Source organism: Balearica regulorum, chromosome 2 (assembly GCF_011004875.1).
Source record: "Balearica regulorum gibbericeps isolate bBalReg1 chromosome 2, bBalReg1.pri, whole genome shotgun sequence".
In the NCBI taxonomy this organism is placed as follows: domain Eukaryota; kingdom Metazoa; phylum Chordata; class Aves; order Gruiformes; family Gruidae; genus Balearica; species Balearica regulorum.
Window position 1 is genome coordinate 158,200,834 of NC_046185.1, and position 27,501 is coordinate 158,228,334.

Below are 27,501 nucleotides of genomic sequence, written 5' to 3' on the forward strand. Positions count from 1 at the left end.
TCTGTTGTAGCGGTTTGTTAGATTGTTGGTTTGGGTTAAGTTGACTTGGTTTTCCCGCACGATAAACATGAGCAAATCTTTTCAATGTCTTGAATAATCAACGCATTTGTTAGTACAAAGCTGTTGGTGTTCAGCAAGAAGGCATTAAGTGATCATTTGAAAACACCATGCTTTTTTATTTTTTAATAAACACTAAGCCACCCTAAAGAATTTGGTGAAGGCCAGATGTTCAAAGCTGGTGCACAGATAAAAACTGCACATCCATGATTTATGCATGAAATTACTCAGAGCCTGGCAGGTGTTAACATATGCCAATACTTATTTGCATGCTTTCTCTATGACATTCAGAAATCAAGTCATCTTTCACTAAACGTTGAAAATCTGGTCTTAGCTACAAATCAACACTTCAGTCCATTAATTTAACACAAGGCATTCATCCATTTTTTTATTTTTCGTTGATGAGTAAAAATAAGAATGAGATATTTTAAGCCTAATAGTTCTGTACAAATCTTCTCCAAAGCAATTATGTTTGTTCTCAATATAAGCAAAAAAATCTTACTGTTCAGAAAGCCTTTTTTAAAGATTAAATATTTTGCTGTATATTTATGTTCACTACAGATTATTTTTGAAGCAATCTCAGAACTTAAAGCTTTAGAAAACTTTTTTTATTTTTAAACAGAGGGAGTTATTTCAGGCCTAGACAAAAAAAATTTATGTGTTAGGGCAAAAGATGGAGTTAGAGAGTCAGCCTCTGAATGCTTCTTAAAAATAGGTGCTTCAGATACAGATTTAGAAAAGAAATTAAATATCATGTTTTCAGTCACATTGAAGAAAACATCTGCAAAGAAAAAAGGCCCTCATCCTCATCCTTAAGACTGAAGAAAAAGGTGGTAGGGGGGAAAAAAGGAAAAAAAAAAAAGCACTGTTTTCCCAAGTTGCCCAAATCACACACAGACACAAGAGGGTTACAAATGCCATTCATGAAAGAATGCACCACAAACATCAGCATTTATTCATTTTGAATTTTTTTTTTTTTTTAGCAAATGACAAAAGACCCAGCTCACTGGCTTCACTTTTGTTTACCTTTTGCTTACATTACACATTTAAACATTTGTCAAAACTTACTAAGTTGTCTGCATTCATGCACAACTAGAAAACATCCTTAATTTATTTAAACCAGAAATGCATTACCAGAAATGTATTAACATTGTTTACTACTAAACATTTAAAAAAAAGTTGAAATTATTAAAAAGGTTATCCTGGAAATGTTAACTTCACAGCAGACTTAAACTACTAATTGGCTCACATTTCAAACAAATTGGAAAAAGCAAGATTCATGCTAGTGTTAGTGTACATCTCGCCCTAGCACTACTGGAGGATCATGGTTCACCTTGATCATATAATAATAAAAAGAAAAGTGCATACAGAAATTTACAACAATTTTCAGGACAAAAAATGGTCCAATTGATGTGGTCCCAACAATTAACTCAAAAGTCTATGACAAATACGAGCTTCGGTGAGCTATTTATACTACTTAAGATTAAGTACGCATATACAGAAAGTTGAGTTCGTTTGGAATCTTCAAAAAATGTTCCTGTCAATCCTCAAATGGTGGCTGTTATAGCTTAAAATTTCTGTTAAATGCGTGCGTTGAATTACTTGTTATCCAAGCGTAGCAGCTGCTCCTTACCATTTATTGTTAGCGACCTTAACTGGCCATCTTCTTCAACTTCTACTCTCTCTTGTCCATTCTCAACAATTCTGTAAGACAAAAAACAGAATTAGCCTTTTTAAAGCTCAGTAAGCAGTTTGAAAATATACACCAGACCTAGGTTTTTAGATAACGAACTACAACAGAGCACTGCCTGCTTAACGCAACTGTAGTTGGCAAGCTTTCGTATTTAACAGTGCAGAAGCTGTAACTAGTAACCACCTGCATCCCGCCCCCCCACTGATCTTGCTTATTCACAGCAGGAAAATTGCTTTCTGGAAGTCTGAATCCTCCAGTTTGTAGAGTTCACAGTTACAGCTGTCACCTGAGATGCTGTCACAGTTATACCAACAGTACGCACTATTATCGAGAACTAAACATCTTTCGACAGATTAACTGTACAATCTTGATGTTACATTTAGTACCAACCCCATTTGTTAAATGCATAATATTCTAGATCCAATCACAATTTTGCATGACATAAGGCATGCAAGACAGTCTTTAATCCACTTTTAATTTGATCAAAGCAATTCATCTGGAGATCTATGGAGACCTACTGTATATCAAGTTTATGACTAGCACGTACTAGGCAAAATTTAAGTATCCCTGACTGGAAGGAGATATTATTAGAGCTCTGTGGGGTTTGGAGGTTTTCATTTCTTTTAGAAATGAGAAGATAAGGAATGTTTAAATTCTTTTTAGAACATTTAATTTATGCCTCAATTTTAACTATCTGGGAATTCTCCTCTCATGATTCAAATGAGGAAACCACATGAAGGAATATAATTTTCTTGGGAGATCAGACTTATTGAAGAGAATACACCCAAATTAAAAACAGAGGGAATGGCTTCTTGCCTGAAGCAAAGTATTACTCAGAGAAGATTTTCATTGGGTATGCTGGGATATGAATCTTCTTTCGACTCAGCTCCCTCGTGGGGAGACATTTTACAAAGTAACAGGACTTCTCAGATATAGTAAATGTGTGTTTCCTAGATGTGGCTAATCACATTCCTTGGTTCTCCCCCGGCTTTCTAAATACAACAAAAGATACGACAGCAGCATACCTCATTTAGCCTATTTTTTTACTATTAAAATAAACATGGTGCCTTATCTTCTTTTGCATAATCACTTTCTTTGATCTCTCTTACTTGGTACAATTCCCTCAAAAGTGGGCAGTTTTCAGATTTTTCTGACATACACTCACAGAAAAATATCATGACCATGCCAACGCATGATGACAAAGGCTGTCTTTAACTGGTCAGGATCTCCCCAGTAAAACAGGACACAGAAGAACATTGCACTTTGAAGTATGGGACACAAGTTATCGAACAAAAAAATTCGGTTCTCCCTTGCTTTTCCAGAAATTTAAGTACTGAAATTACATTCAATTACTAGTCAGTACTGCTATAAACTTATTGATCATAATGTTCCATGTAGGTTTCTCTATGGCTAACTAGTATTTAGGTTTCCCAGATACAATGATTTCTCCATCACAAGCATGAAGTAGTGAGAAGGTACGCTGTGTACAGGACTTGAAAATTCACTTTCCCACAAAAAGGAAAAAGTTTTCTCCAAAGTAGGTTCAGCCACTTATTTCACATAAACAGATAAAAAAAAAAAAGTTACTTTTTACACAAAAACTTAACTTCACTCAAACACTGCCTAGGAAAGCAAACTAGAGCAGATGTTAGGGAAAACTGGTTCATGTTCCACAATGTTGAAAGCTTCACAATCAACAGAAACTAAGAGTACTTTTTCCTTCCAGAAGCTCAAGCTGACTTGGCAGACTGTAGTCAAGGACCATAATAAAAGATGCATCGCTACACAGGAGGTTCTGAAGCCTGGAAGAGCTCCATTGCTAGGTCCCTTTCAAACAGCAAACAAGTTGCAACCTTCATTTTTCATCAGTGCAGTTCTGAAAGCATGTCTCACACATCTGAACCCTCCTTGACTATCAAGAGTTTAGGCAAAAACACCATCTTCCCCATTTTCACATGTAACTCAGCAGTGCCAAGAACAGTCAGAGAATCCAATAAAACTTTTAAATTCTTTTTTTAAGCATTCAGAGAAATCCAAGCAATGATGAACACAAAATCAAAAGTAAAAATATATTTACACTATATATATTTACACTATATATATATTCACTATATTTGTTTTTATATACATATATTTATATGCATGTATTTATAGCTATGTATGTCTCTACATATAGTTTCATACAAAAATATTTATATCACTTACCTCTTTGTAGTAATTTTTCTGCCGTTAACTATTTTAGTTGAGGTTGATACTGATTTGAAATTACCCATCCCACCACCACCAAATGACGTAGAGGAGAACGAAGTAAGGCCTCCGTGTCCCAGTGAACCAAACGAAGTAAAACCTATTGGGAAACAAGGTATTTGACAAAAAATAAAAAGTTATTTTTGCATGACAGAGATCCAAATTTATCAGCTACTCAGATGACATCCTAGCTTTGGGATGGCCTTAGTTGGTTGCATCAACACAGCATCAGTGACTGATGGCATTAAAGAGCAGTGTGAGAATAAAAACGTGGCTCCAGCCCCATCGACTTCTTCCATATGGACCCATAGCTCAAATTCCAAATGCACAGCATTGTCAAAAAAAGTTGTCACCACCTCTCCTGAAGAAAAGGCACTCTGGCCTTTCTGCTGAACTCAACCATTACATCATTCTTTCCACCCAAGGTGAAGCTAGTAACTTTAATGAGTCTGATTTTTTCCTTTAATGTAGATGTTGGGATGCCCTGAGTTAGCAGACGGAACAAGTTTTGTATCACTAACATTCCAACTAATACCCAGAATCCTAGCGCTTGAAAGGATGCTGACTACCAGCAACTCTCAGCAATCTCTGAAATACAGAGATCAGCATTCAAATGGACTACCCCAGAAGTGATACTGAGTAGTACCATGGGGTTTAGGTGCACATCACCCCCAATACATAAAAGGAAATGGAACAAAAATAATTCTAAAGCTGTGAAGAAACTGTAGAACCAAAATTAAAACCACAAAAAGTTCTACCTCTTAGAGGTCTCTACTTTTAATAACCTTTCAGGTAAGCCAAATATTGTAGCTATGGCTTCATTTACATTCAGACCTTACAGAGTGGCATAAAATAAAATAAAATACTATACTTTGGAATTTCATAAATTAAGGCGGCTTCTTTTTAAAAAAGTATTTCTCAGCTTCTTATATTGAGAACTTTTGTGAATTAAAACTGCATTCCCTGTTGAACGTTGTGATATTTACCTGTGTCAAATGAAGAAAAACCACTTCCAAAAGCAGGGAATCCACTAAAGGCAGAGAAAAATGATCCACCACCTCTGCTTCTGCTTCCTCTCGGACCCCGCCTGCTCCCGAAGAAGTCCTCAAAAGGGTCCTCTACAAAACAGAAGACAACATTTAAGAGGTCAATATTACTGAGGGATTTCTCAGTGTTTAAGAGGCATTTGGACAATGCCCTTCATAACATGCTTTAACTTGGTCAGCCCTGAAGTGGTCTGGCAGTTGGACTAGTTGATCATTGTAGATACTTTCCAACTGAAACAGTCTAGTCTATTCTGTATTTAATCATTAGGGATTCTTCATTAAAAAAATAAATTTCTTGTTACAGATAAGATTCTTTCTTTGAAATATTTGATGCTACTGAGCTAAACAGTCCACTAAAAAGGGAATTCCTATGCCCCTTCCAGACTAAATTCTGTCTCACTTTTGGACTTAAAAATAATTATAAAAAGCAGCTGATTTCCTTATTTTAGCTGTTTAATATTAAAATCCAGTAAAACTAATGTAAACACAGTTTTCAGTATAATAGAATTGGCAAGAGCTACAGAAATAGTACTATTTCCACCAAATGCTCATATAGCGTAATACACTGTAGGTATGATAAAAAAATGTAATTAGTATTTATTTGAAGTTACCTACATCCAGTCAGTTCGCATTTGACAAATTTAACACTCCTCAGATGTATAATCACGATCTCTACACACCAAGTCACCATAAGGCAAATCCTTCAGCTGTTCTACAGGACACTCTGTTGTCTGATTAAGGTTTTCCAAGGTGTAGAATTAAGAGTAGCACTACAGACAAATTAAACTCTTAGAAGTTGTGTTTAACAAATCTTATAGTATTGCACACAGGTACCTGAACTTTCTAGCTTATTTCTATTCAAGATCTATTGTGGATCACCATGATGAGGTCTCTGAAAAGTAACTTCCAGATAAGTTGTATCAATTATAAAAAAATTATAAATTGTATCAAATATAAAAACAGCAGCCAGGGATTGATGACTCATAATCTTAAAGTTAGCACTTGTCACATTAGGTACTTCAAACACGGATTCTGAAGCACTTTTAGACAAAGTATTGAGGTTTACACACAGAATCCCAAAGAAGCATTTGGTCCCTACCAAGGAGGAAGAATAGGGGAGAAATAGAGAAAAGGGGTCATGCATAAAATGCTATTTCAAATTCAAGTACAACTGTTATGTCATTCAGAACAGCTACCGTTCCATCCTCATCAGGAAGACAATAGCCTCTCTCCAAAAAAAAAAAAAAAAAAAAGGAAAAAAAGAAAAGAGGGATGGAGGTGGATGAACACACCAGACATATACAAGCAATACATATTTACTTTATCACATTTTCCTAAAAAACAGTTATTAGTAGAATTATCTGGAAACTGTTTTTCACTAGTGTTCTTAAAGAACAGCATATAAAATTGTAATCATCTAACAGAGATACTCAATAAACATAACACCTGCATTAAAATCAGAAGAGTTTAGGAACTTCAATTGCTCTCTCCATCAATCACAACTCTCCCAGAATGAGCGTTATACAGTACCAACAATTTTACCAAGTTTTGCAAGCGGGGACTCAATACTGAAAGACAAATACTGAAACACTGCTCAGAATAAGCTCTTACTGAAAAATGCAAAAACTGGTGATAGCAGCAATAGAAGTATGAAAGCAAGGACAACTCTTACAACTGCGTGACTGTTCAGAACTACAAACAGACAAAGTGAAGGTCAGAAACACAGTATTTACTCCACCTCTGGTACTCCCACAAAAATCCGAGCTGATTTATGATAAGTCACCAAGTGAATGAAATAGTGACAATATTAAAGCAACCAATATGATAATAAGAAGGTATTAGTTACCATCTGGTTTATGTGCGATTACTTAACAGAAGTGAAAACATCACAATGTATTTATGCTGAACAAAGGCAGCCACTGAGCTTCAGACATCAGCAAAGACATAAAATGCCAAGAACAACAACAAAATAACCCTATCCTTCCCCTAGCCTCTACAATTATTGAATAAACAAGACAAGACCAAACTTTTCTCTTACATACACTAAACAAGCAAGTGGTAAGATTTTTTGTCTGCATTGGGTGTTTTTTCATTTTGTGCTTTCTTTTTTAATGTAGAACAAGTTTTCTTAAATATAAAGATAACCTGTTATTACCTTTAAAACAACAGAAACAAAACCAACGCTTGGGCATGGAAATATGTGAACCTACCACTAAAATTACTATTTCCAGAACGAGCACTACACCCATTTAAAAAAGGTGATTTTTTTTCAGACTAGCGTATCAGCTAGCAAGTAAAGTCACTGGAGTTAATTGTTTTGTAGTCCAATTTATTCTCACTAGAGTGACTCATAAGTTAGTTATGAAGGTCATTCACTCACGTGTACAAATGATCTATATTATATTACTCCCACTGTTAAGCTTTCTATTTATAGTCCAATTTTTCTTGTTACCTGGAGTTCAAATAAAAACAAAGCAACCTACCATGTACGCTTTGAGTTTTTAATCCTCCGCAGGATATCAGCCTATTCTGCAAGTGAATCTCTCCTCCCTGGCACAACAGCAGCAGAAACGCACAGGTTTTTAAGGAAGGATCACAGCATCTCCCAGAGATCGCTGCTATCAAACCAGCTTCTAAATGGATTATTGCCTACTCCTAGCCACAAAAAACCTCACCGAGACCTGGACATGCCTTATTAGCCTTTGGCAACCCTACACATCAAAGAAAGGGGTCAACAGTCCACATCAGCTGGTGTTTTAGCCTTGGGCGATTTCAGTTAGCAGCCCTGCTAATAATCCTTCAGTACTCTTCCTGTAATTCTCTCCAGTAAGATACTCCAACCAGTCTTCTGCAGTAGACTGCAGAATGCTCAGCAAGATGGATTATGCACAGACAGGAAAATGGGTAGGACTTCCCTGAGGGAATTTTTCTTACTATCCTGACAACCATCCAGGTACAGCACGCAGAAAAAAAATATGTCAAAAACATTGAGGAGAGAAGGCAGCATTATCTTCTGCATTATCATGTGTTGTATCCACCACCAAAAACACATTAATATAGCAACCTCACAACTACCCAGACTCTGTTTATGCTTTTAGTCCCTAAATCAGGATGATTAATAGTACCACTCAGCAAAATACTAACATTTCAGCCTGGTAGGTCTATTTTTGTGATTTAGCAGAACCTTCCCATGCACGATAGCCTTTTCACATAGATGGCTTTTTCTAAACAGTTCAAATGCGGTGAATATCACAGTATCAGAGTGTTGGGGTTTTTAATGACTCTTCTTATTGATAGTCATTATAGTGCAACTCACAATCTGTGTAATTTTCTTACTGAATGTTAGAAGCATATCAGATCAACAAAACTAAGCAGTAGAAACACAAACGTGAAGGCCTTTCTAAAAAGAGAAAATACTACGTGAATAATATACAACTGAAAAGCTTCAGAAAACCAAAATGTTAGACCAGTGGTACCTCAGAATATCAGGATTTATCTCCTGTTTGGAGATAAACCCAGTTTATTCTAATCTGGGTATTACCAGCAGCTTATGGGAGGACACAGTATCAGATTCAGTTTCAACAGAAATGTTGGAGCATAATCGGGACACGAAACTTGTGGTGCTGTCAAAAAAGCAAAGATCAAGAAAGAACAAAAGGTGAGAAATGTCAAGGAAGTCAGCAAGACAGACTTCTAGGCTATCAACAACAGATGATGACATGGAGCTTTTGGGGGAAAAAGCAAATGCTTAAGCAAGGAACTCATGGTAACTTGTTCCCAAGAGAGACACAACAAAAGACTCTTGCTGTTACTAGGTAGGAAGACTGCAGTTACAGAAGCCAGAAAGTTAACGCGAAGGTGGGAACACAAAACCCCCCGCAACACAAAAGACTGTATACTAACAAACACACCTCAAAATAATTACATTAGAGGTAGTATTTCCAAAATAATTTATTTGGAAAGATCTTTGCTAATTCAAACACAGCAACTGTCTCATTCCTCTGGGTAAACGAGCTCACTGCGAAGCGTGGAATACTACCTTGTTTTTCTGCAGTCATAAAGAAAGAATTTAACCTCAAAAGTCAAAACAACTATACTGCACATCTCTCTGCAGTTCAAAATGAGGTAGGGTATGATCCCTGCCCCCCTCAGGAGCCCTCAGCTCTAACACAGAAACAGGATTTTCTCACTTTCAGCAATGTAATCCAACTGCAGAATACTACTTGAAAGATGTGATCACTCTTTCCTGTCTCATGATCATGAAACCAAATGACAAGTTGCATGAATTCATTGATCCAAAGAAAACACTGACAGCATTTGTATTGTTAGCTTTCTGTTGCATCCATGAGCTAATCTGGGTCAGTATTGGCAAGACTGGCCTATCTGAAAGAAAACCAGTGGGAAAGCACCATACAATAGGCTAAGGGAGGAAAGGGAGCAAAACCCAGAGTATCTACATTTGAAGCAGTCCACAATTCAGTTATATTTCATGAAATTCATTAAATCTAATCCATTAACTGAAATCATCACGATACACTATAAAGCGCCACATTTCCTATGGCAGTCACTTCTACTGTGACACTTGTACCCCAGCAGCTGCTTGGGGAACCTGATCAGGAACCGAGCAGCTGAAAAGAGCATCTCCAGATGAAAGCAAGTTCAGCTACATCAATTCTTTACTAGGGTTCACAGTGCAGCCATAAAAGCAACTGTGCTGGTTACAAGGAAGACAGCAGGAAGAAGTGCCCAAGGGTCAAAAGCAGCACAGGAAGGTGCTTTCAGCCATAGTACAACCCTATCCCTGACGAAAGCGTTGAGCACGTTCCAGTGCAATGCCATCATTCACCTCCAGAAAATCAAGTGTTGAGATAAATGGTGCACTGTCAGCAAACGTTCTCACATGCACACACTGCTGCAGCCAGAGATGTTGATAATCTTATAGGGACAGCATGCAAAGGAACATTACCCTGTAAAAACAGGATCACTGCTCAGTCACCACTCACTGGGCTACTTCCCCAACCAGTCAACATTCTTTCCTTTGTTCTTTGCCGTCTGAGCCACGCTATTGCCTCTGCCAAAACATGACACACGAGCCAAATGCCCTTATTGCAGATGCAGGAGGATGACACCGTAGCTGCAACACACTGAGCAGAGTAACGCTGAAAGGCTGCTCAGCCCCTACATGTGGAGGCAGTCAAACTCAACGGCATTGAGTATTCCAGTCTGCAGCGTTCCAATAAGCAAAGGCAGTACAGGCTGCCTGTCTGCCATCATTTCTTTGTATCAAAAGCATACTGTACATTACTTTATAGATCATGCCAGAAGAGACTCTGAAATGCTGGTCTAAATAATGTGTTTGTGCAAAGGGCTATAGATGTACGATACATACAATAAAACAGAATTCTTGGAGTAGGTGTTTCTAACTTGTCTCCTATTTGAAAAAAGTTTCAAATATGCAGATTTGCAGTAAATACATAGAGAAGCTCATGCTACAGCTCTGGAGTGTACCCAGGCACAAAAAAGCCTCTCATCAGAACTGGGCAGGCCACAGAAACCTGTAAGCACTTTTACATGAAAATTTTTTCTTCCTTAACTACAAAATAAACATGCTGTTGATGCCATTTACTCAGAAGAGACACTAAGATGCTGTTGCAAGCACTGCTGATTCACCTGCCTACAGTGTTTCAGCATGGTCTTTTATAATTGCTTACTTCCACAAATTAGATGCCAAACAGATGTTTGCCCCTCTGATTTAAGAACATTTACCAGCAGAAACATTTGAAAGTCTTTTTAATGGTATATAGCAGAGATCCTGGAAGTAGTAATTTTCTAGAAAAAGGAGACTTAAAACGTTACCTTTGAATGCCATCTATACCATAATTACAAATATGCTAGAGTACAGCAAGTCCAACTCTAATCAGTATTTCAATATTTCTCAAACAGCTGCCAAATGTTCAGGCACACCTTAAAAATGGAGGAATCTTCCACTACCATTGTGTGACCTGTTCTCCTTGTGCTATGTTCAGCATTTGTCCTCTGACCAATTTAACCTGCTAGTCATACAAGAAAAAAGCGAAACCAAACCATTTTCTTGGAGACTAACACCCTGAACTGGCTTGAGATGCCGAAGATTAACTTCATCTTTGGCCAGTGTGCTATCAAACAGCTTCTTAATGCATTTAACAGGACATTAGTCAAAGATTGACATTTTAAGACTAATATGAGAATTTGGAGCAAGGCCTCCTCCCTTCCAGCAGCAGAAGCTATATATTAGTTTAGCTGCCCATGGAGCCACAGAATTACATATTCCTGTTTGATAATGCTGTCTGGGTGAGACAATTCCTGTGTTTCAGACTTTCTTTGAACCAATCAAGTTATTTCTGAAAAATTCACAGCAGTGACATTTGGACCATTCAGTGGACACTTGTGATCCAAGACTTACGAAATACAACTGTGCACGTTCGTACCAAAGCAACGAATGCACATGCTAATTAATCTCTGAGCACTTCATAAATATCAAAAGCTGCAAGTTTATGTCCACAAAAAGAGTAATTACAAAGGGGACAATGTTGTGCAAGATAGCTTTAATTGAAAGCCACTTCCATTTTCAGTTTTCAGAACCCATTTGACTAACAAATAGATTTTGCATTAGAACACCTAAGCAATAATTATCAGAACGGGACTACATGTGGATTAAAACCATGATCTGACTCTTACTCAAATCTTCTGCCCCAGCAAGACAACCTTCTGTCCTTGCGATGAAATGACAGATGAAGCTATCCCACTCCTAATCAACACCCTAAAACACAGATCACGTAGAATAGAGTTTGCATTGATTACTGCACATAGATTTTCCTCTTTCCTGTGAGCTGAAGACTTTTTGGACTGGATACGTAAAATAACTCACTATACTTTTCCAGAATGTGTATGCTTTATTTTATGTAATTGATATTAGTCAAGCTGCTGTAATTCTGTTGTTTGATGGAACCACACTACATACCATATAACTAGCTAGTTGATGTTCTCTGTGACAAATATTTGTATCTAATTAGCCATATAAAGATGTTGAACTTAACTTTACCTTTGGTTTCCAAGAGTGCAGATTTTTAAATAGCGCATAAACGAGGTATATGGGTTTATATGCATCATCTGGTATTAAATTTAAAGACATCCTGAATTCTACTTCACAAACCAAGAAAAATATTTAAGATATTTATTAAATACCATCTCAGCAGGTACACTGAGAATACTAAAGTGTTCAGGAACTACAGCAAAACTGACAGGATTATAACCTATGTGGAAAGATATTATGGAAACAAACTTCTCTTGGACAAAGTCTAGAGAAGGTATCCATCTAGAGCAACTTATAACATTACTAACACATTCTACCACAGAGAAAAGCATGGTTCCTTGTGAGATTCATTTGACTAGACATACAGGCATCTAAAGCTGTTTGAAGTGCTCTGAAACATCCTGTCTAGCTTCTAGACATGGCTGCCAGAGGACACTGGTCTGCTGTAGGTCCCGAGTTGTGTTTTCCAGCCCATAGAGAAATTACCCTAAACCACCTCAAATTTCACCAAGCGTGTATCTGAGATTCTTAAGTATGTGAAGCTAAATGTTTATGAAGTGATGACCTAACTACTTAAGGAGCTGTTTGAACTCCTAAATTGCCTGTTAGGCAATGTTATGTTCTTGTGATATCCACTACATCTTTCAATTAATTCCTCACTGATAATCCCTTCCAACACATAACCCGTTCTTGAAGTGAGAATCTGAAAAGCCTAAGTCAATTCTTTAATAGCCTAGAATCAGTCAAGCATTTTTGCCTACACCAAAACACATCAGTTGGTTCCTTCACAATGCTTGAAGTAGTAGTCTTTAAATTAATGACTACGTCTCCATTACCAGTGTTAAGATTGGGAACCTTCCCTCACTATGAACTGTTAAAATACAGCAGAGGAATGTCTTGAAAAGTTTACAAGTAGAAAACAAAAGACTACACTGAACACAAATAAACCAAATCAAGGCAAGCACCATATATAAATTAAGTAGGATACTGTTTAAGTATAAAACAAACTTATTGCATTGAGAAATCAATCCCTCTTAAGAGTAAACAGTCAGTTCTAATGTCAAAGGACAGTCAAAGAATAGAAGAGGTATATGGTACAGAGTGCTGAATAGCAGTTGAGCAGATATTGATAGTCCAAGGCAGTACTTTCACAATACAAAGAGCAGTACTGCATGGGAAGCATCACCTTTCCTTTTCTTTCTGTTATAAGGATTATCATCCATCTGTATGTCAAAGATATTGAAAAGTATCACTGGAAGAGCTTGCTAGGAAAAAGTAGATTCTGCTGAAACAAGGTGTCACAGAAAGCAAGCCCACGTCTCAAAAGTTGAGAGCGCTGCTGTTCTATTATCAAAGTTTTAAAAACTACTAGCCTTTGTACACCCTCATTTTTACAAAGAATTTGACTGCAAATCAGTGAAGGGAAATTGTGACTGGCTGAGCTAATTCCGGTGCAACACATAGCGCATAACATCAACTTTGCTCCACTTGGAAGTGTTCAGAGCTGCCTTCAACAGTATTATAAATTTTCATTTCAGAAGTCTGAAGGGACTCATCGGTCAAAAAAAAAAAAAATCATTGCAGAAGTCTTCATATATTCTCCTCTTTTCTACAGATGAATAAAGATACCTCTGTTTATAAAGAAAACTTTCTGTAACTACAGTAGCAGTGTAACACAGCTCAGTGAAGTTTAATAGATTCAATTCATAGCACAGTTTTAGAAATTCTTCACATCCATAAATTTACAGGGATTATGCATCTGAATGCTGCTCTTTACATATTCAATGGCAATCAGGATATAGAGTCCCACCTGCATTCTGTGGGCTTCACTACATGCCACTTCAAACTGTATAACAAGTGCAAAAATTTTGAAGTATTTATTCAATTTCATCTTTGATTCCTCTAGTGTACATTTTTAGAAAGCACGACCTCAGTCCCTATTCATTGCCTTATAAAACCAATTATAACCTGAGTAGCTCCTTAAAAAGTCACTGGTTCCACAGAAAATTAATCGAGAAGTTGAAAACTGTCCCACCAGTGTTTCAACACAGCAGAATCTACAAAGGCTCTAGTTCACCAATACAAATATTCATGTTATACATACAAGGCTACTGCTTGCTTTTGGCATTAGTAAAGGTACTACATTCAGCTGAAAGCACCCATGTTTTCACGTTGTACTACCTAAACATTCACATGAATATTGTGGAGATTGTTGCAAACACTTTTCATAGAAAGTTGTGGAAGAATTGTGTTGAGTTACACTTTCCCATATTAGAGAATGTCTTAAGCATTTAATTATTTTTTTTTCCCCCAAAAAAGAGGTGTTCCTTTTGAAGCCTTCTGACTAGAAAAATGACAAGAGCTTTTACTCAGAATCCAAAGCTCAACACAAGTTTTAGGACTCTGATCACTGCCACTGCAACTATCACAGGAAGTGGAGGCAGTTTTGAAACTGTTAGTTTTCATCAACTGGAACACACCTAACACTGCTGACAGTACCAGAGCCTTACTCTGCAACATGTGGAGCCTGCACCACATTACTCATATCTTAAATCTGACAATGACCCTGATCAAAACATGAAGCAGATAACCTGCTTTTGAATAAATAAATAAATTGGGGTGCTGAGCAAGGGGAGAATGTTTTTGGAAGCACGTCTCGATATCATCAGTGCAGAGGTATGTTTTAAAGTCCACTGTTTCCACAGGGTAAGATGCATCACCATTCCTGTACAGGAGAGGCTAAAGTAGCCGCAATACACCAGGAAACCTTTGGCAGTAGTGGTCCCTCCATTTGATAAGCTAGATAGCTCTAAGCACTATACTGTACAGCCTTCCAAGGATCCCAAAAGGTAAGTCCTCAGGTTCTTTTTAAGCCCATGGTTATTTAACACGCAGAACTTAATCACAGCTTTAAGGTTAGTCATGAACACTGACATTTTTAGAGACAGCAAGTTAAATGTTTTGTGCTGATGAAGTAAATATAATCAAAATAAAGACTATGTCAGCTTCCCACAAGCTAGAACATGCCTTACCTATACAATTTGCTCTAAAGATACCTGATTGAGAACCAACTATTTATTTAAAGTATCATAGATTCAAAAATAAACAAAATGACATCTCGCTAGCTTCCTACTCAACATCTTGCTCAGATTTTTCTAGGTTTTCTAGAAAAATGGCTGAGGTTGGCAGGTCATCTGGTCCAATCCCCTGCTCAAGAAGGGCCACCTAGAGCACGTTGCCCAGGACCACATCCAGACAGCTTCTGAATATTTCCAAACACGGAGACTCCACAACCTCTGTGGGCAATCTGCTCTAATGCTCAGTCACCCTCAAAGTAGAAAAGTGTTGCCTTAATTTTAGGCAGAACCTCCTGTGATTCTGTTTGTGCCCACCGACTCTTGTCCTGCCACTGGGCACCACTGACAACAGCCTGGCTCCATCTTGTTTATGCTCTCCCTTCACATACATTCTGATGAGACCCCCACTCTGAGCTTTCTCTATGCCAAACAATTTCAGCTCTCTCAGCCTCTTCCTCATGTGAGAGATGCTCCAGCCCATTATTTGTCTTACTGGCACTTCACTGGACTCTATCCGGTAGCTCTGTCTCTTGTACTGGGGAACCCAGGGGACGTAGCTCCAGATGTGGCCTAACCAGTGCTGAGATCACTTATCTAAACTGAAATCTTCATCTAGTATTCCTTAAGATTCTGCTGCTGCTGCAGGAACAGTGAAGAAGTTGCATCTTGCTAGTTCAGTTCCCATTTCACCAATCAGTATTTTGCTAGATGCTTCCTCCAATCTGCCCTTTATTACTCCTGCTGACTTCCCACTGGATCTAATTGCTCAAGTTCAGCTGCTTATCCTCTACGACATTCCTCCTCTAGCTACTCATCTAATTCATCAACTCACCTTCTACTGAATTCAACCTCTAGCCCTTTAACCCTTTTTCTAATCCTTCATTAGTCATCCAACAACTGATGATCACTGAATAGCAAACTAAAGAAAGATGTAATTAAAATCTGAGGCAAATTAGCACCTTAATGCTGCCGGCAAAGATAAAAAATTACCTTTAAAAATATTAAAACATTTACATACATTACTATAGAGATTAATCAATAACAAGGCAATGAATAGGAAGAGAGCTTTGTTTTTCAAGTATACTTCTTGCAGTTTTCAATATGGGATGTTTTACTGTCTCTAATTAAATACTGAACACAGGATCTGATCCGCTTTGTATGTCAGCATTTTATGCAGTAGAACATAGAGAGATTAAGAACTCCAGCACCTCTGGAAAGACATTCAATACACTAAAGCAAGCAACATCACATGCCAAAAGACCATTAGCAGCACTATAGTTAAAAAAAAAAAAAAAAAAAGATTACTTTGACAGCTTTATCACAGATTGCTTCCTTTAACTAAATTAAGCATCCAAGCTCAAGAACTATTTATCTGAGCCTTTAGGAACTTTATTCCCCAAGCAAACACATGACATGAATTTGGGAGAGTGTCTAGATTATGTATGCAGCTGTTCTTATTTTGATATAAGAAAATCATTTCTGCTAAGATACAAGTTCACACTGAGAGCTATGTTGTAACAGTTACAGTTAACCTGTCCAGTTCAGAAGCTCTCAAAGCTACATTAAGTATTTACAGTTTGAAAGAGATCAAATTCAACAGACTAAGTTTATCAGGTCAAATTCTGGAGAGGGAATTCCAGTGTATACTTTTTCTGTTGAATGTTACTTCCTTCCAACCTACAGAGACATTGCAGCCACAATTTTATGTTTGGTTTTTTTTTAAAATCAAGCCTTCCAACAAAACATGAATTGGCAAGCCATACGTGTTCTGCACTATCAAATCAACCGAGAAGAAACAGGTAGGAAACAAACATTTTAAATATCACACAAAATACCGATTGTTTACCTCCAATTTTCAGAGCTATTTCTAATAAAGCTGCATTAGCTCTGTTTGTTTTGTAAAAGTAAAGCTTTAGCCGCGCTTTAGATACGCATAACTAAAACCAGTGGATTACTTACCAAAGAAGTCAAATGAAAAGGGGTCCCTTCCACCAAAAAACTCCCTAAAGACATCTTCTGGGTTACGGAATGTAAATCCAAATTCAAATGGATTATCGTGATGATTTCCACCTACAACAAGAAGTTAAATTTCAATTACCCTCGCACGTTCTTCCTAACAAAGTTCAGGCCTATATGATATTTGAATCATTTAGAAATAAAAACACATTTCTAAAATTTCTCCTTCCTTTCAGGTATCACTCAAGTTAAATACACACAATACTTTTTATAATTTATTCTTTTCTCCATTTCCAGATACCAGTAATACTTTTTACAACAATCAGAAAAATTGTAAAAACAATTGTAATTTCACTTTTCAGATTACATTTTAGGCCTTAGTAAAGGCATTTACAGATTCCCGTCTTAAAAAGAAAGCTGCAGAAAATGGCTTTCCACCAGAATAGAGAAAGCAAAGAACTGCTAGTTGTCAACATACCTCCGCCTCCATTTATTAAGCCTTCTTTTCCATATCTGTCATAGATGTCACGTTTTTTAGCTACAAGGAGAAGCAGCACATCATGTCAGTAAATAGGCACACTGAATTTGGAGAAAACCAAAAAGATTTAACTCAGACTTAACAGCTAAACTTCTTCTCAAAGCTAGTTTAGTTAAGAAAGTTCTGGCATGTAACGGGTGAACGTTTTTGTTGAGGATTGCCAAAGCAGTGTAGGTTCTGAAGAACAGGTACTAAACTTTAGACTTACTACCATTCAGTTGCAGGAGCTCAGGCCCTGTTGTATCAAAAAAAATTCTGATACAAGGACAAACTTCACAAGGAAGTTTGCCTTTCAAAAGAATACTGCAGTCTTCACCTTTACATAAGTACCATGGAAAGCTTTAGGTTGTAAAGGACCACTGGAATTCAACCTTCTCCTCCAAACAAGTCTAATCTCAAAACTTGCCTGGATAAAGCCCTGATCTCAATCAATCTTCAAGAGGAGAAGATTCCACGGTCTCTCTGGAAAAGAGTCCCAGTGCTCAAGCATTCTCATCGTAAGCATTTTCTTCCTTCTATCCAACCAGAATTTCCCTTGTTGCAAACCTTGACTATTGCCTCTTTCCCTTTTATCGCATGAGACTAAGCCCATTGCAACAGACACATGAGAAAGGAAGGACAGCATTCGCATGAGCGACTGCAAAACCTCTCAAATTAATTATGATCACTTCTAGTTCAATAAAGGGGAATGATGTTAAAGTGCCATTGAAGGATTTGACTCAAACTGCTTGTTCTCTATTATTTTACAAGACCTGGAACAGCTCACTCTTAATTTCACTGCAGACCAGCCTTCCAGTATCCATGAGAAAGGGAAGAAAAAAATAGATCTACGTTACTACGTAAGATCAGACTGTGCTGTTGGTACTGGAAGGGAACCTAAAGAGCTTAAAGAGGCAGATATTCTGCTTGCACTAGTGTGAAAGCATCAGCCAAAAAAGAGTCAGGGCATCCAAGCTTAGACTCTTAACATGCTATTCCCACTGGAATCTCCTCAGTGAAAGATGTTTTTGAAATTTCAATAGCATCAATGAAAGAACACACAGTTACCTCAAACAGCTGCTGAAAAGTAAAATAGTTCTAACAGGAATTAAAATTTTATATACTGGTCATCATCTACAAATAACAGAAACTTGCAGTAGAGTCACACGCACACACACGCACAGAGCAAAGCTTAATACATTACCCATACTGCCTTTCTAAAAAGCAATATTTAAAGAAAGGAGGTCAACCCACCCACCAATGAAAAATGACCAAAGCAGTAAGGTAGACAAACTGTCAGAAGAAGCAGGAAACAGAGAGGAAGACCTGAGGGCTCAAAGCCTGAAGTTCATCTTGAAAAAATGTAACGTTCTTGAAACCACAAGGGAAATGTATTCTATGATCACCCAATTTCAATACTCCTTGCTTATGTAACCCCTTGCAAAACTATTCTTCTGCCAAAAATCTGTCTTCATTCAAGCCTGTAATGGTGTCAAAAGATTTCATTAAGTCTGCAGGACAGCCTATTGCCTCTCAAACACAGGGCTCAGGATTCAGATACCTGTGCTGCACAAACGATTACTAAGAAACCAGTAACTTAGGATTTGGTCTAGATCCAAAAACAGGCAGCATTTTTAGAAAGTTTTCTGAAATTCTAGCAGTCTACTGTTTCCGAAGAACTTAAAGATCTGTGTAACACCCAGACCTGTACCCTATTTTTATCTTGCTCAAAAAATTTGCATAAGAAGTTTAAAGTACTCTAGAAGACAAGCATACAATGAACTGCTCATAAATTAAGTTCTGTTTCTCCCATGTCAATTAAGTATCAAAACCAACCACAGAAACAGGGTGTACAAGACTGCAGCTTGATAAACCAGGCCAAATTCTGAAAGGTAATCTAGATGCTGCTAGTGCTTTAAATATAGCTTTCCCATGCTCACTGGTCCCAGGTGAAATCAAGGACACTTCAGAAATAGCATATAGACAGCTGCAGTCAATTACAGGGGAAACTAATCAAAGTAGCTGAAATCGCTTTGTTATGATTCAGGCTGCTTTTGCCAGAACACTAGCAAAAGTTAATGATATTTTTCAAGCAAAAAGATATGGGTGAACTACAAGCTGAATTCCTGCACCATATGGGTCATGCTAAGCAACCATTTCAGAACAATTCTAAATATAAACACTCTCCTCAGTATCACAGTTGACTGAATTTACGGAATTCACCCAAACACAATACAAAATTTGAGCAAGGTTTACAGTATGCTTGGGCTTTGTCAAGATTAGTTTACTGTTACAAGAACTAGAAGCAGCAGGCCCAGCAGTAGATACTTCAGAGTTTGTCTAGCCTGATTTTTATTGGATAAGCACATTAATTCCACTGTACTGATAACAACATTGGCTTTACCTCCTAAGATAAAAATCAATCTTGGTATTCACAGATATCTCTTCAGAAGTTTCTGAAGAGGGCCTGGCAAACATAGGATTTCAGTTTCTAGAAGGAAACTGGATTGGTTGTTCATCTAGAGAGATCCTGAATTTTTTGTTCCAAAATTTCTGCTTGTTGTGTCTTATCTGCAAGCTTCTTTTTCTCCCCTTGAATTAATTCCTTCTCCAAGGAAGTAATTGAGTTGGATGGTAAACCAAAGTTACCATCTCCCTTTAAAGGATCATATATCAGCATATTCAGTCTGATACCCAGACTAGAGACCTGCAGTTCAAGAACCCTGTTAAAATACCTACCATCTGACAACACTTCATAGGCCTCAGCTACTTGTTTAAATTGCCGTTCTGCCTCTTCTTTATTGTCTGGATTTTTATCAGGGTGCCATTTTAATGCCAATTTCCGATACCTAAATGAAAAGAAAACAAAGGGTATTTTACTCTGAAATGAAGGAATATGCTATACAGACAAACACAAAATGTTTCAAACAAGTTGTCAGGGATTAAAGTATTTAGAAATTCTCCAGTGCTTTGTATCTTGCATCTAGACCAGTACCGATAGATTCTGCAATACACAGAGAACCATCTTTGGTTTAAAAAAAAAAAAAAAAGGAAAGAAAAAAGTGGGTTTGGGGTTCTTCAGCTTTTTTAGATTATTCCTCTGCATTTCTGATGATCAACATCTGGCAGGTCTAGGCAAAACATTCCATAACATTTCTGCTATGGGCTGTTCCTTAGATGTCCATAATTATTCAACACTACAACCAACCACAGGAAGCATCAAGAGTACTCTTCTGGTACAGGCAAAGACCATAAAGCTCCAAGAGTGCCCTGATACCAAACTGTGGCAGCATCCCAACATCAGTGGCTTCTTTGCTACACCTGCACACAACTATCATCAAATAAAATATTTGAGGCAAAGTGTTCATAACTACTTAGAGGGGCAAAGCTAAGCTTGCACTTAGGTTGATTTGGAGTGTTTTTGTGCTTTTTATCATACAAGATCACAGTTCAAACATTTCAGTTAACAAGGCTGTATGTGTAGGAATTTGCAAAAGAACAAGGGAGCTAAAAAACATAAAGCAAACTTCCATGCACTAGTGCGATTTGATTAACTAATTTCAGGCATAAGAGAAGGCAAGAGAGAAACACAGTATTTCCAGGTCACTTGAAATTGCAATTTATTGTCAAACAGTTTTGGTATACTAGAAATGCGTACTACAGAAATGTTTCCTCCCAATTGTCTGTTGAAAAGTAAATGGTATCTTTTGAAAATGTTACAAATGCCCATCTTAAAACAGCACATAACAGGAAATCTAAACAAAGAACTGTATTCATTTGAACACTCCTAATTTAAACAGTTGTGCGGTTTTTTTAATAGTAACAGATGTTCAATCCATCAAAATCTAAGCACAGAAACTAGACCTCATGTTAAGAAAGAGTTCTTATCTAAAAACACGGTGTGCCAAATACTTGTTAATAACTTTGAAAAAGCACCTCTGCAAGTGGAGGGGAAGACTAGTTACTGCAATTCAGCCACAGAGGGCCTGTCACCACCTGTACCATACCAAGTTTGGAGTCACACTGGTACGGAAATGTATTTAACAGTGATCAAAAACCAGTGACTGACGGTATTTTCACTTTAGCAGCACTCAGGATTCTTTTCCAAATTTCATAAAAAATGAGCAAATGCTTTTTCTTCAGAACACTACTTCTCTGTTAGCAAAGGTATCACCTCAGATGACTACTACTCATCCTAGGACTGACAACAAAGTGAGGATCCAGAATTATTTTTGTTCCTTAAAATACGTAACTTATCTTACAAATATTCCAGTGACACTTACGCTTTTTTAATATCTTCTGCTGAGGCATGCTTTTGCACTCCCAGAACTTCATAGTAATCCACCATGTTTCAGTAGTTGTCTTGTTAACAACAGCTGAGTCTTTCAAGTCCTGTAACAACAAAAAACTTGTAAATGAAGCTTGTCCAGTAATGCTACTTTATAAAAGTCAGGTAGGAGCCTAGTATCTTCCAGTACCAAACCTGATCTGAGAGCACAGCTTGTTTATAGAAATTCAAGTGTTCCAAAAACGAAAAAATAAACCCACTTTATTTTAGCTTGACAGATGAAACAATTATTTTGATTCTGGTTTTTGTTTATGTTCTTTAATCCCACTGTAACACAGTGCACAGACACAGGTAAACAGCAGATTCCTGAAACAAATTAGACTGAAAAGCTAGATTTAATCAGTATATTAAGAAGAGTATGTCCAGTAGGTCACCATTTTGATATGTACATTAATAACTCTGAATGCAAAAGAAACCACGTATCATATTCACTTTATGTCATCTCTGACACCTATGTCATATCTTAAGAACATATGAGAATAAACAAAGGGCCACACCTTCCATTCAGAATATTACTTCCACTGAGATGCTCCCTTCAAAAAAGCAACATATGCGCAGGTCTTAAAAATCTAAAATTCCACCTATAGTTTCCAGTAAGCCTTTCTTGTACTCAAATCTTGAGGAAAATTCACATACTGCCAAAGCTACTGAATTCCATTTACTTCCTTTATGTTCACCAACATAAAGTACACAGCCAGGCAAGACTGCCCAAACTGCATGGTTAACCAACCAACTCAAGTAGAGGCACCTTGTGTTTCTTAGTATGAGAGAATAGTTTTCCCAAGAGTCCTAAGAAACCAAGTTAAAAGAAAAAGCATTTATCCTATTCAAATACTGGCAGTTTCTTGACAGCATTAGAGGATAGTTACAAAGAACAGTTCTACTAACCATTACTTTAACTAAATGACCGCTAAGATTAAAGAATCTTCCTAAAAACGTCAAGAACATTTCATCTCTTCATGCAAAGGCTTCTTCTCCCCACCACTGTAACAAGTCTCCATTCTGGCAAAATTTCCAACCACCTTTCTGTCCTACCACTGCTGCCAGTTCCTTTCAACTTTTATGAACAAGGCAACACTGATCTTTTCAATGAGTTATCAATTCATTGCAGGCAAAGTCACCCAAATATAGTTAGAACAGAATAATACAGCAAGGTATTAGTCACATTTTCTTATTTCGTGCATCAAGAACAAAAATTCATTGAAATAACTTTTTTTATCCCTCAAGTCATTCAGTGTTTTTCATTTCAGCCCAAGCAGAGTCTCATTTTCCTGTTCTTTCATATAAACGCTGAAAGAATCAAGCATGATATACCCCATGTGAAATATTCTGAAATTAATTTATTGTGCTAGTATTACATGTATCTTTCAACATCCTGGGATACAAACATTAAAGAGAGACTTCCTTTTAAAATAAATTGGTACATCTTCAAAATGCATTTCTGTTGTAGGTTACAGCTTAATTAACTTTAATTAGGGATGTGGTTACACACATATTTCCTCAGATGGCAAAACCAGTTTAAGAGATACCTTGCCACACTGCTTCCCCCCTCCAAACTACTTACAGAAGTAAATGTATTGGAGGAGCTGCATGTTTTTAAGACTGGAGTGGTTTTAGCAATCTAGTTAACCATACAGTCCCACAAACACTTACAAAATTAAAGTGCAGCAGGTAAACAGACCTCTAATTGACTTTGCCCTTTGAAGAAGCCTTCAAACTGAAAAAAAAAAAAAAATAGTAAGGGTATAGTTAATATTGTGACCAACACCAAAGGAAGCCGGGAGACATGCATTAAAAAGAACATTAAGAATGCCAATACTAATATAGCAATGGCAGGGTTCAACATGTAAACCTACAGATTACCAAAAATATCCCAGAATATTTGCTATCAACTAGCCTCACCAGTTTTGCTGTTTCCCAAACAACAATTAGGAGAACAGCTCTATGTATACACAGGTGAGGAACATGATTAGCACGGGTTAAGTATGTTATCAAATCTTGTAGCCAATCCTTATGAATAATAGCATATATGAAACACGCTGTTTACAGAAAGAAATCAGAAGGGGGGAAGCTAGTATGAGTCAAGCTTCAGGCTAGAGGTCAGAGTCCCTCCTAACAAGAGATACTAGCCTAAAACCAGTGAACTAACAGCAGGAAGCCACAACACGTAAGAGCACGTACCATACTGCTAAGTGTTTTTTTCATATTATCCTTTTTTTTCTTAAATTCAAGACTTGCATTAGCACTCCTCTCAATTTAGGCAGGTATCTTAGAGGTAAAATTCAAAACCCAAGCTTCTAGCAGGAATAAGCGGGTAGGAAAAGCAACTTAAATCTAAAAAAAAAAAAAAAAAAAAAATCACATCTTTTCCTAGAGCTCTTTGCACACACTGGTAATCATATTGATTTCAATATATATTTCTTTAAACACTAGCTGTTTAAAAACAGTGCTGCAAGTTCAGACTCCATACATATACCAATATATCCTAAACAACAGAAGCCTTAAGTTGGTAGCAGAAATGAGTGCTGTGGCAACATGACTAGCACTTACTAGATTATTCTGACCCTAAAAAGCAACTCCTCCAAGAACAGAGGAATTATTTGTTTCAAAGAAATGTCTGGGGCTTGCACATTCTATCTTTTGTGAGTGTGGCATTGTTCAGTTTCTACTTGCCACTGATATAAAGTCTGCAATTAAGACAAGCCAGCAGCTCTCTAAAGAAAACAAAATGTTTATATTCTCCTTCTCTTAATCAAACATTTGGGTGATGGTAAGAGTTAATCTCCAATTAATCATTATTTCTATCTGCTAGTTACCATAAAGCATAAACTGCACTGCTGCAATTTGAGGTATCATAGGAACTTCTTCTTGTGCACAAAATGGCTTTAGCAATATTTACATGAAGAAAATTATTCATCTGCACCTTTTTTTTTCTGTCCAGCTTAAGCATAACATCTAAAACCATGGATATTTAGCCCCTTAAAAATACACAGATTTTTGCTCAACATCCAGTAAGAAAAAAAAAAACAAAACCAAACAACCACTCACAAACTAGAAAACATCTGCATCCTATCTTTCCAAGAAAAAAAAAGTATTTAAAATATTCACTCAAGAAAACAACCAACAACTTATAAAAAAAAACAGAAAACAGCTGATAAAACTACTGATTTTATTTTTTTTAAAGGCTGTTAGAAATCTGCATGGTCAAAATGCCTAGATGAGTCAAAGCAGCAAACTCTATACCTTCCTGCAAAAGGAAATCTCAACTATCCCAACCAAAATGACACGACAAAAATCTTCTTCCAACCCCAAATCTGTCAATTTGTCTTCAAATACACAAGCAAGCCTCATTAACTAAGCACTCAAGGTTTTTTTTTCCAAAGCCACAAGGAAGCCAGCCCACATTAGCTAATTTCCCACTTCCAGCCACAGAAAAATCTTCAAAGTCTCGAGAGAAAAAAACAAGCAAAAAACCTCCAAATGAGAGAAGGTTTTTCATGGCTTTTGTGTTTGCTTGCAAAAATCTACAGTTACTTGTGTTCATAATTGCACTACGTTTACAACTACTCTGTCCCCTTCGGAGGATGAACAAATCAAACACCCAAATGTTCCTGTGCACTAGAAGTTTCCATAGCTTATAGATTTCTCAGTCATCACAGGAGAAGCCCTGAATGCTCATACTGACACAAGGCAGCTGACAGGAGAAGACCACCAGGCTGAAGATCTGCCTCCTACAGCACAACCCAAAGCTAGATCAGTTTAGAGTTATCTTGAAACTCAGATCATAAACTCTCTTTACAGCAAAGTCCTCAGCTACATAAAAGGCATGAGAAGAATTAAAGACAGATAGATATGTAGAGAGCTATAAACTTTTATAACATCAGATGACAAAGAAAAAAAAAATGTAATCAGATGTACAACCTGCAGGGATGACAAAGCAGCACTCCTAACTAAATACGGAAGGGAGGAAGGTATCCAAACAAGAAATCCTTAAATCAGTCAGGAGGGAATTCAGACAGCAAGGGGCATGTGACCTTTGCAGTCAGCCTAGTCAGAAAGTGTTATCTATTTCTGTCCATGAAGCAACAGGGCAGCACGAAGAGTCCTGAAAGATGCCAAAACAGCTCAAGCTTAGCAACTAGTGCAGTCACCTGGGTAGAGGGAGATGGAGTTCCAAATTCCTTATTCATGCAATTCACAGAAGCAGCCAGTCATCAACATCCTGTGCATCCACAGCCATCCAATTCCTCATAGCCACCTGCTTTCTATGAACGTATCTGAAGGATTGCATCCTGGGGCAACACAGGAAGAATACCCTGTTCAGCTTGAGCTTGCATCTGACCTACTTAACAGCAACTGAGCAATTTAGAGATGCCTCTGGTATGTTAATACATGATGCACGCACTCAAGGATCTTTGGGAATTGCAACCTGTGATTAAAAGAATATTATTTTCCACATTCCAAGAGTTTTTATTAGAAAGCAGTATACCAGCCAGACCTGATGACATTTTACACTCCTTCAAAATACGAACAAGACTACAGCAGCAGTAATACTGTTGTGGATCCAGGGCCACACAAAGGATGGCAAGCAACACGCACACTTCTGAAGTTTTCTACTATTTCTTAATTTGATTTTTATATAGCTAAGACACCTTTGCTAAGATTTTTATTATTTACAGTACAGTAAGTTCAGTGATATATACACAAATATTTTCAGTCTTGAAATAACAAACTTCAGAGGAAGTTCAGTCACTTCACTTGCTTACAAGCTACAGATTTCAAATATAATCCATGAATTGTAATTACTTGCCTGTATTTCTCCAAGTTACCTATCTAAAAAGAAGAAGTGTAAATAAAAATCAACCATAAAGCACTATTTGCCAAGGCATCCAAGACACATAGGTACCAGTGGCTCAAGGAGTTCTCACTGGCTTGAAGAGGTCACTGCCTTTAACACACAGATACTGGTTATAGAAACTGCCTTCTGGTGTTATCCTATGCCCTAACAAAAAAAAGAAAAATCTCAGAGCACAACTCTTCAGAGCAGAACACCACTCAGACAACAATCAAATGCATTTTACCTCGTACAACTCAGCAACACAGAAAGCTATACAAGTCCCAAAACCTTGGCCAAATCTCTAACAAAATGAAAAGATCTTTGTCAGTTCTAGCAACAATATCTGGGATGTGTCATATGGAACTGAGCTGAGAACACAAGCGGTCTCTTAGCCGTACTAGCAACGGTCCACTGTGCTGGTGCTGTACAAGTGCTAACATAAAAACTCCCACACTATATACCAGAAAGTCTTTATAAGAGGAAGTTTAAGAATGCTAAGGAACCAAAAGAAAGTTTCCTTAATTTTGATGAGTGCAATAATACAGAGCAAGAAAATCTCTACAAAGTTTGTGATTAATTAATCTGACAAATACATTTAAACAATGCACCAACATTACATTTTTCTTCCCATTGATATATGCACAGTGTGAT

The 27,501-nt window shown here is 37.3% G+C and overlaps 1 protein-coding gene across 8 annotated transcripts in view; it reads right to left on the reverse strand.

Annotated features, from left to right (window-relative positions):
- Nucleotides 1–27,501, reverse strand: part of DNAJB6 (DnaJ heat shock protein family (Hsp40) member B6) — a 63,311-nt gene that overhangs the window by 31,351 nt on the left and 4,459 nt on the right. For 5 of the 8 annotated variants that reach the window (XM_075746631.1, XM_075746632.1, XM_075746625.1 and 2 more), the window contains exons 2-8: nt 21,949–22,057; nt 20,405–20,514; nt 17,627–17,686; nt 17,152–17,262; nt 4,984–5,115; nt 3,956–4,097; nt 1,691–1,761 (exon numbers count right to left, since the gene is read on the reverse strand). In XM_075746631.1, coding sequence (XP_075602746.1) covers nt 1,691–1,761; nt 3,956–4,097; nt 4,984–5,115; nt 17,152–17,262; nt 17,627–17,686; nt 20,405–20,514; nt 21,949–22,013 — 691 coding nt within the window. In that variant the 5' untranslated portion in view covers nt 22,014–22,057. Of the gene's footprint in view, nt 1–965; nt 1,762–3,955; nt 4,098–4,983; nt 5,116–17,151; nt 17,263–17,626; nt 17,687–20,404; nt 20,515–21,948; nt 22,058–23,666; nt 23,731–27,501 lie in introns of those variants that run through there. The other 3 variants (XM_075746626.1, XM_075746629.1, XM_075746633.1) reach the window with 2 other exon arrangements.